Source organism: Arvicanthis niloticus, chromosome 20, assembly GCF_011762505.2.
Source record: "Arvicanthis niloticus isolate mArvNil1 chromosome 20, mArvNil1.pat.X, whole genome shotgun sequence".
NCBI lineage: Eukaryota > Metazoa > Chordata > Mammalia > Rodentia > Muridae > Arvicanthis > Arvicanthis niloticus.
This window is the reverse complement of record NC_047677.1, coordinates 12,765,594-12,775,925: the sequence shown is the minus strand read 5'-3', so window position 1 is coordinate 12,775,925 and position 10,332 is coordinate 12,765,594. Positions and strand designations below refer to the sequence as shown.

The 10,332-nt window shown below is 44.0% G+C and overlaps 1 protein-coding gene across 1 annotated transcript in view; it reads left to right on the top strand.

Moving 5' to 3' along the window:
- The first annotated feature begins 1,947 nt into the window (after window positions 1–1,947).
- Window positions 1,948–10,332, top strand: part of Popdc1 (popeye domain cAMP effector 1) — a 36,050-nt gene continuing 27,665 nt past the window's right edge. The window contains exons 1-3 of the mRNA XM_034523740.2: window positions 1,948–2,099; window positions 5,084–5,320; window positions 8,513–8,637. Of these exons, the coding sequence (XP_034379631.2) occupies window positions 1,958–2,099; window positions 5,084–5,320; window positions 8,513–8,637 (504 nt within the window). The 5' untranslated portion in view covers window positions 1,948–1,957. The remainder of the gene's footprint in view (window positions 2,100–5,083; window positions 5,321–8,512; window positions 8,638–10,332) is intronic.

Here is a 10,332-nt window from a genome sequence, read left to right as displayed (position 1 = left end):
ATGTATCAGAACTTTGCCCCTCTTGCTTGTACAGCAAGCACTTTAGTGGCCAAACCTTCATTTCTCCAGTCCTATGAATTATTTTAATAGCTGTCTAGAACAAGATTGTTCTAAAATTTACTCACAGTTATGTGGTTAGAATATAGGCTAATTCCAGTTCTCATACAGTGTGTGAGCCATCCTCCAGTGAACAGCCACACAGGGAAATCTTTTGTTCATGGTGATGGACACCCAGACCTCAAATGTATTTTATTGTAGGAACCAAATCGGCAGACGGAACATCTGGAAACTAACAGACTGAATAGCTAGCAGTGAAAACCAATTCCAGACAACGTAAAGGAAATTAAACTGACAGTAACACATTCATGCACCCAGAATTTGCATGTTAATACCATTCTAAAACCTTTGCAGGTGTGATGAAATTCATCCCTCGACACAACCCTAGGGGGCTGGAAACAATGTTCAGTTCCTTGCTGCACAAGCATGAAGACAGGAGTTTGATCCCCCAAAGCCATGTTAAAAAGTCGTGTGTGGAGGTTCAGTTTGTAATCCCAGCTCTGGTGAGGCTATGACAGGCAAATTCCTTGAGGCTCGCTGGTCAGCCAGATTAGACTAATAGGAGACTTTCAGGCTACTGGGAGACTCAAAAGACAAGGCTGATGGTCCCTCTGCATGCCCTGGGACATACACTCATGAAGAGAGGAAGAGGGGAGAGCATGGGTATGAAGGTGAGATGGGGGGAGGGGGAGATTTGAGAGCAAGCTCAGTTTGGGTGGAGGAAAGAGGAAAACGTCCCCTGTGGTCTCGCCTTCGCCTTCTTTGAGAGTTTTTGTTTGTTTTCGTTTGTTTGTTTGTTTTGCACTGCCACAGAAGCTTCCAGGGATTCTCCCTTGTCCCCATGGATACGCTGGGATAACAGGTTTTAGGCTGCTGCATCCTGCTTTGCGGAACTGAAAACTCAGGCTTCGCGTTGGTCAGCACTTTACTACCGAGCCAACTCTTCTTTAAAGGTTCGATAATGCTGGGACCAAGCCAAGTCATGAACACGGGGGGCCTTTGGGGAATGCCCCAGAACCAACCGGAGCAGACAGATTGAAACTTGTTCTATACTACTTGACTCTGGAACAGCAGGCCAGCCTGACGCGTGGTCCCCAGAGTTCCCACCGAGCTGGATTTCAAAGGAGCGAGCTTAAGTGCTCGCTTAAGTGGGGGTGGGGGGCGAGCTCTCTACTAGGAAGAGTGGACCAACGTGCACCTCGGGGTACTCTATCTGCGTCTTGACACAGCGGGGGTATGTTTGTTCTTTGATTCCACAGGACCACGGTCTCTGTCACACAGTTGACACATGGTGGCTAACGGATGCCCATTTAACTTTCCTATTTATCGTAGAACCCTCATCCCATCCACTTTTCATTACTGTGATCTTGCATTTCTTACCTAGTCCAGTATACCTTGTCCAGTATACATACTGATTGGAGCATATGTCCATATCTTTTTTTTTTTTTCCTTTCAATTTCTGGTCCCAAATGTAAGTGGCAAATCCAAATGGAGTTTGGCCTACCAAAGAAGTCCCCCGCCAACCCCCCACACCTCGGGTGAGCGAATTTCGGTTAAGCACTTAAGCTCACTTCTTTGAAATCTAGCCCGGTGGCTTGTAGCTGGGGTCTCTGGGGACCACGCGTCAGGCTGGGCTGGCAGGTGTCGCGGCGCAACAGCGCCCTCCGAGCCTCGGGTGGCTCTCCTCGGGTCTGTCCCCACTCCCCTGCCCTTTCCAGCGAGTGGGGGGGGAGGGGGCGACCCGCGTGCGCGCACCCCCACTCATGCCCAAACAAGGAAGCGCGGGAGCCAGGCGCGCGCACGCGGCGGGCCGGGCGGCGGGTCTGCGGGGCGCGGGGCTCCGCCCGCGGGGGGCGACCTCGGGCGGCGCGTGCGCCGTGCGCCCCAGCCGGCCGCCGGGATGCCTATTTTAGTCAAAGCGTCCGCGAGCGGGGAGCCGGCCGGGGCCGCGCAGCCTGGGGACCCGCCGCGAGCCCGTCCAGCCGCCGCCGTCAAGTTTGCGCGCTCCGTCGCCACCGCCTCCCGGCCTCGGGACGCGCAAGGTAAGGAGCCGGGGCGCCCGATCGCGCGGGAAAGTTGGGCACCGAGCGGCCGAGCAACTTGCGGCGCGCCCGCGCTCCGCGCAGTCCTTGCAGCCGCCCTTCGCCCTTCGCCCGCCCGCTCCCGGGTCCCTCGGTGGGACGGCGCCCGGCCGCGGAGCTGTGGACGCTGACACTGTTGTGAGAGCCGGGCGAGCCGGTCAGGCGTGGGGGTGCAGTGGGCACGGATCCACGGGTCCTCACCACTGGCCCGCGCCCAAGAGAAACGGGTGGTTGCCAGACCGATCCCACAAACCCGCCGCCCCGAGCGGCTCAAGGCTGCCGGAGGTGCGCGGAGAGTCCGGGGAAAATACCAGTGAATTGCGTCTTATCGAAAGGTTTTTTTGTTTTTGTTTTGTTTTTGTTTTTTTTTTGCTCATCGCTGTTCCTCTTCATTTTTGTTAATTTGGTCAAGGTTTAATGTTAGCTTGCTTCCTCAGTCAGGTATGTAGACCTGCAGACGCCTATTTGAAAACCAAGAAATGGGCACGGTTTTACTACAGTGAGTAATATGGGGAATTAGACGTGGAGGATCTGATGAGAAAGATGACAGTTTTTTGATTTTGACAGTTTACAAATTCACACAGTAATTTAACCTCTGCTATTGGCAGTTCAGTGTAGGCCACTTAAACCCATTACGTAGTGATTAAGCAGGCCGTTAGATTAAATCATTGAATATCGAAAATGCTGATTTATGACAGGTAAGAAACATTTCTCAGCAATATATGTATCTATATACCCACGACTGCATATAAAATTTCCGTATCTTTAATAAGTGTAGCGCATCAAAATATGTTTTACAGTAATCCTACATTTAAACCTGGCCATTAAGACTGGTGAGAAAGCCCAGCCTTTGAAGGCAAGCCTGGCAACCTGGTTTGTATCCCCAGGACACACGAAGTACAAGGGGAGAGCGTCTCCAGCAAGCTGTCCTCTGATTTGTGCACACGTGCACCCCTGTAGAAATAAACGCATGTAATACATTTTAATGACTATTAATATTTTCTGATTTTGAGGCAGATTATAGTTTTCTTGCCAATTTTCTTTGACCAGAAATGTAAGCATTTAATGCCACTTCTAAAACCTGGAAGTGAATATTAGGAGGTAACATAGGTGAAATATGAGGGGGTGCTTGTGTTGATTAATTTAGTACAAAAGTCTGCTTTAGAACATCACAACCCGACCGAGTTTTTAAGACCATGTAGTTCTGGGGTTGAGGTTTGGGCGCAGATTAAGGAGGGAGGCAACATTGGCTGGCTTATGTGGCTTCCTGGCAGCTTGTGGGATAGAAGCAGACCCAATGCAGGAAAGTATGCCTGAAAAGGGGTTTGTACATAGGAGTTATGTTTCAGTCTTCTCTCCTTAGACGCTTCCTCAGTGATATTATCTATAGGGCCTGGGAAATGTATCATCAGTACAGATTATCCCTGCCTCCTACAGGACATTGGGTAGCCATGGCAACAGGATGCAGGCATGACACTCACACTCACTTTTGGGTTCTTGGAACCAGCCCATCGTGATAAGCTTATGCTTTTAAGACGTTTGGAAAGTAGTTGAGTTCTCATTTTTCTTCTTTCTGCAGTAAATCAATATTTAAGTCAACTGTTACTATTTGTGAACTGTTTTGGGTGGGTATGTGTCACACAAGTAAACTTTGCCTCAACTTATTTCATAACTCACTTATGAATGTGTCTGTCATCTTAAGATACATAGAATTCATCCACAGAAACTTGTCTAGTGTCCTTTCAAGATATTCATACCTGTTATTATACTACTTTAAATCTTTATTATGTTAAAATGTGAATTTCTTTATTTCAAAGACATACATTTCTCAATTAAATGTAAAGGTATTTTGGGTCTTCATTTGACAGTACAAAATTAAATAGGTTAACTCGTGTCTTCTGTAAACCTATATAGTTTTGTCAAGGACCAGGTTTGTATAATTAATAATGAGGGTTTTTTTGTGTATGTAGAGCAGAGACCAAGAATGGATAATAACAGACAAGATGGAGTGTTACTTTGTGTTAGGTTTTATATAAATATGTGTAAAATGTATATTGTTTGAAATGTATTTGCTGTGGAGCTTAATATTAAATATCTAAGTTCATGAACCTTCCTACGTATACATTGTGCATTTGCTACTTTTTTTTTTTTTTTTTATGGTTTTTCAAGACAGGGTTTCTCTGTGTAGCCCTGGCTGTCCTGGAACTCACTCTGTAGACCAGGCTGGCCTCGAACTCAGAAATCCGCCTGCCTCTGCCTCCCAAGTGCTGGGATTAAAGGCGTGTGCCACCACTGACTGGCCATTTGCTACTTTTTAATTTGTGAAATGCTACCAACTAGAATTATTTGAGGACTAAAAATAGAGGCCTAAGTTGGAGAAGAGAAGAAATTTTAAATGCTATTTAAGTTTTCTACATGTATGTATATGCTAGTGTTGTATATGATTATGCATTATGTGCACATATCATGGTAGGTATGTGGCAGCGATTTAACATTGGCACAAAATAACCCTCTGCACACTTTAACCTTTTAAGTAATTAATAGGAGGGTGTTCCTTTTTAAAGGACTCAGGAAACCAGTTTTTTGCAGCTTTTTTTCCTGTGCCTAGATTGGGTCTTCAGTATGAATAGTTTGAAGACTCTGCTAAACTGTGGTGAGTACTGTGACCCATGAGTGTTGGTGATTCTTTTCTAAACACGTGTGCATCTGTCATCTCTGAGATGATTCATTTCATCATGAGGCAGCTGGGGGATCACTCTGGCAGATAGGGAAAAGACATACCTACTTTGTGACAAGGCTGGAGATTGAACCTATGTACCAGATAAGTACCAGGAAGCTCTGTTTACCAACATGTAATTCATAAAAAATAATTTTGGCATATTGCCTGTCACAGGCGTGAAAGACGAAGTCCCCATTTATGACTGTCTGTGTGTTTGTCTTTATAGGACGTTCCAACATGAATTATACGGAGTCCGGCCCACTGGCACAATCAACTGTAGCAGGTTTTACATCTGAGTTAGAAAGTCTCACACCCGTGCCTTCCAATGAGACCACTTGTGAAAACTGGAGAGAGATTCACCATCTGGTTTTCCATGTAGCGAATGTTTGCTTTGCAGTTGGTTTACTAATTCCCACCACTCTTCACCTCCATATGATACTGCTCAGAGTGATGCTATCTATAGGTGAGGCTCCTATAGAATAGCCTGTGTGCAATTGGCGTTAGATGGATTTTGCATTGGGAGCTTAGAGCATCTTTGTTATCCAGTCAGCAGTCTGTCCGCTAACTTAGAATGCAGGTCTGTGCGCAGTCAGTGCCTCCCTTCTGTAATGTGTATAAGCTGTGTGTGCTTTCCTATACTGTTCAGGTTCTATGTGTCAGAAGTTCATGTGCAAGTATGTAGATGTTGGAGCCAGAGTGTCATTCCAGCCCTAACTGCTGCTTGCTGACAGTGTAACTTGAGCCAATGATTTTAACTTTCTGTCACTTCAGGTTCCCCTTACATCAAAGATGTGTGAAAATAAAACCACCTTCTAGGGTTATTGTGAGAATTAAGTAAATGTGTGTTAGGATAGTGCCTGGACAGAGTAAACAGTGTTGTCTCAACCATTATTACTTGAAAAGACTACTTGGCAATAAAATCAATTCTCATCAATTCAAGTGTAACATTTATATAACATGTAAATAATATGAATATTTTGGCCCTATCAACTGATTGAAAATGTTAAATTTATTCACATTAAAATATTGAACAACAGAATCTTCTGTTTTATCCAGTGGTTATTAACAAATTCTTCATAGAATCTTTCTCCCCAATTCTTCATTTATTTAGGTGCATTTTTTGATATTAGTAAAATATCTGACAAAGACCGAGGGAGGCAGTCTCCTTCCTTGTAAAAACAGATGGCCCATCACAGTGTAGGGTGTCAGATGTGCACTGCAGGCCTATCCCTAGGGCTCAGAGCAAACAGAGGTGACAGGCTCTGTGGTAATGAAAGGCAAGGCCCTCTATGACAGTGCCTCTGGCTTTGGAGAGGTGACCAGGGTTTCTCTTAAAGGTAGGCATGGGGTAAACTGGAGAAGGGCACAGAAGAGAATAAATCTTAGAATAGTGCCAAAGAAGACTCGATTTTGGGGCTTGAAATGTATAAAAACTGCCAAGAAGAGACTGAAAAGGTAGCTAGGAGTCAGCTGTCAGGATTCTGTTTGACTTTCATGTAGTTAACCATTGCAGGAGCAGTTGGGTGGAGGAAGGCCCTTAATCCAAGCTTTAAGTATTAAGTCAAGAGGTCTGATGGTAAAGTGTGCCAGAAAGCATCTATTTAGCCTGGTACGTTCATCCATAAATAAGGAAACAGGCCCAGGAAGTGAAGAGATCATATTTATTCAGATGTACCACTGGTGTGAGTCCAGCATGGCACATAGCTAACTTTTAATGTGAAAAGTTTGCTTTCATGTGAATATAAATCTGTAACTCTGTATCTTGGTGGTCATTTCCAACTAAAAATACAGAAATCAGAAAATAAAGATACTTATACAAAACAAGAGAGTTGATGAGAAAAGTACAGGAAGAGTTCAGTTGACAAATGGATCACCAAGTGAAAATTCAGGTCACTGCTGTGAGGTATCTGCTCTTGGGCTGGGGCTGCCGCTCATTGGTACAGTGAAGCCCTGGGCATGGTAGAGCAAGCCAACAATCACGAGCTAGGACCAGAAGTTCATTGATGACCTCAGCTACACTGAGGCTCAAGGTTAGCCTGAGACTCAAGGCTAGCCACAGGAGACCTCGCCTCAAAACACCAAAGTAAATAGAATATTTGAGTTCACCACTAATCATGAAAATACCAAATGAAGTAGAGTACATAGTTCCTTGTCAAATAGTGAGGTTTTAAAAAATAATTAGAGTGGGATTAAGTCTCACTTTATAGACGGGGTTGGCGTCAAACTCACAAAAGATCCTCCTGCCTCTGTTTTCCACGTGCTGGGATTAAAGGTGTGTGCCACTGTGCCTGGATAGGAGTTTCCAACTTTATAATTCCGACAATTCAATACTGGTGTTCCCAACTACTAGTTTTGTAGGCTTGTAGAAACCTTTTGGAAACGTTTCTTCAGTGTCACCTGAAGCTGTGACATGCATTCCCTTGCTTTGCTGTAAGCTTCAGCTAAGTAAACAGTCATAAATAGAGAAATATTTTTATATAATGTTGCCTTTGTTACTTACCCAAAATTATACCCTCAGAGAGGCAATGCAGCAGCGTGGCTGTAATCCCAGTGAGTCAGAGGCTGAGGCAGAAAGGCTTGCAGTTAAGGATAGCCTGGTCTACAAAGGGAGACACTGTCTCAGAAAACTACAAATTCTAGGGCTAGGGATGTGACACAGTGACAGAGGACTGTCTGCTGTCCCCGAACTCCAGGTGGGGTCCTGCAGAATGAAATGCAATGAAATAACAATGAGACACAAAGAAACCGTGTGTGTGTGTGTGTGTGTGTGTGTGTGTGTGTGTGTGTGAGTGTGTGTGTGTGTGTGATAAGTATATGTGTATATGTATGCTGTGTTTTATGTGTGTGTGCTATGTATGTATGTCTCTCTGTGCTATGCTGTGTGTGTCTCTGTGTGTCTGTGTGTGGGGGTGTTGTGTGTGGGATGTATATCGGGGGATGTGTATGTATGTGTGTGCTGCATTTTGTATGTGTGTTTACTGTGAGTGTTGTATATGCTCTGTTGTGTTTATGTGTGTATTGTGTTGTATGGGAGGATGTTGTGTGTGTGTGTTCCAAATCTCAGAGCATTGCCTATCAGGAGGCAGATGGTTGAACGAGTTACATTTAAGCCTATCATACTGATTATAAACTCCTTACAAAGGACTTTGATAAGATGGGAAAATCATTGCCTTCAGTATAAATTTGAAGTTTGTACTTATAGTAGGTTTATTTCGGGTGAAGCTATATGAAACCCTTAAGGCAGTATTAAATCTCAGCTGTGGTTTCTTTAGCTGGTAAATTATGGCTATTTTTTCCACTTTAAAAAAATATTCTTATCCACATTCCTTCAGTCCCAGCACTCGGGAGACAGAAGCAGGCGAATCTCTGTGAGCTCAAAGTCAGCCTGGTCTACACAGTGAGTTCCAGGGCATCCAGAACGACATAGTGAGACCCTGTCTTGGAAAACAAACAACAACCAAAAACATGGTTTCTATAGAAAGAGCAAAACATGTATTTTGGTTTGAGGTGATTTTACTAATAAACATCAATGAAAATGTGGTATTCAGCTTAAGTCTTTCTAAAACATGTTTGATTTCTAGACAGAGGAGGACAATATTAAGCTGTTTGCTGAATCTGTTGTTGAGTGACTGATATGTTGACTGTTCCTCAACAGGATGTACCCTTTATGTAGTCTGGGCCACTCTCTACCGCTGTGCCTTGGATATGATGATCTGGAACTCGGTGTTCTTGGGTATCAATATTTTGCATCTTTCATATCTTTTGTACAAGAAAAGACCGGTAATTACTAAAATTTTTTAAATAAGAAAGTGACTTTAAATATGAAAGGGTTTTAAAAGTACTTTATTCAGACTTGCATGTAAGCACCTGACAGCCTTGGTCCTTCTCGAATATTCAGAATATTGAGCTTTCTGGGTAAATGCCTGAGAGAAAAACATTTGAAATCTGTGAAATTCATCTAACAAATGAATTTTCAAAACGTTGACTCACTGAAGCATGAAAGACATGACTAATGTCGTCTCTTTTTTTTAGGCCTATTATGTGGTGACTATTTCCTGGTCTGGTGCTACTCAGATATCACTTGGGAATATCTTAGCTTAATTATAAAATTACTGATAGGCAGCTTCCATTTCATACTAATGATTTGCAAATGGCTCATTCTATTTTCTTAATATAGTGGTTATTATCTTTCTTGAACCTAAACTACTCACATGAAGAAATCAGCGCTTTTGGTGGCTTTTTACGAGAATGTCCATACTTACCTTTTTATTTGGGGCTCTGTCTTTTCTCGATGTGTTTTCTTAGTAACAGAATGAGTCTTGAGTGCAGTGGCACACCCTTGTGATCCCAGCATTCCCTGGGGCAGGTGGAGGTCAGTGATTCCCAGCATTCCCTGGGGCAGGTGGAGGTCAGTGATTCCCAGCATTCCCTGGGGCAGGTGGAGGTCAGTGATTCCCAGCATTCCCTGGGGCAGGTGGAGGTCAGTGATTCCCAGCATTCCCTGGGGCAGGTGGAGGTCAAGGCCAGCCTAGTGAGCTTGATGTCAGCTTGGAGTTGTGATGGGGTCCCATCTTTAAATTTAAAACAAAAAAGAAAAGAAAACTACAATGAATATTTAAAAAAAAAAACCTACATAACCTCCCAAAGCATAAACCTAGAAACAAAGTAGAAAGCAGCTGGATCCTAGAAATCCAGCCATCCGAGCTCGCCAACTGTCCTAATCACAAGCATTCAGTGACCTAAGGCGGCGGTAATGCTCATCCTGGCTCTGTGTTTAATGTAGAAAACTATTAGAAACTAGGGATTTCACACAGAAACACAGACGCTATGCATTGTGGACACTCCACTATTCTGTAACCTCTCACATGGCAGCTCAGTTTGGGCTGCTTTCCCATGTTGGTCAGTTTTTTTTTTTTGTTTGTTTGTTTTTTTTCTAGGTTAGGCTGTATATCAGATAGCCATGATGCAAGGGCTTCTTGTCTCACCCACCTTATCTGTGGACTGTCGTCCCTGGTTCTATCCCACCATTTTACACATTTCAGGGTCTCTGCATTCTTACAGAAGGTCAGAAAAACACCCAATGACTCTTAACACATCAGCCCAAGGAACTGGAAGGTGGCTCAGTGGTTAAGAGCACTAGCTGCTTTTGCAGAGGATCTGGGTTTAGTTCCCAGCACCACCTGGGAGTTCCTATCCATCTGTAACTCCAGGTCCAGGAGGAGATGCAGTGCCCTCTCTCTGCCTCTATAGGCACTGCATGCACATAATGCAGACCAAATACCCATACGCATAAAATTTAAAAACAGAAGTTTAAAAAAAAAATCTTTTCAGAAGAAATGTGTCACTTCTGCTCAAATTTCATTGGCCAAAGCCAGTGACATGCCCAAGCCAGCTAATGTTAGAGGTAAGGCAGGCTAATTCTCTTATAGGAAAGCAAAACATTAGAAGCAGTGGTAGGATCTCACACATTAGCTG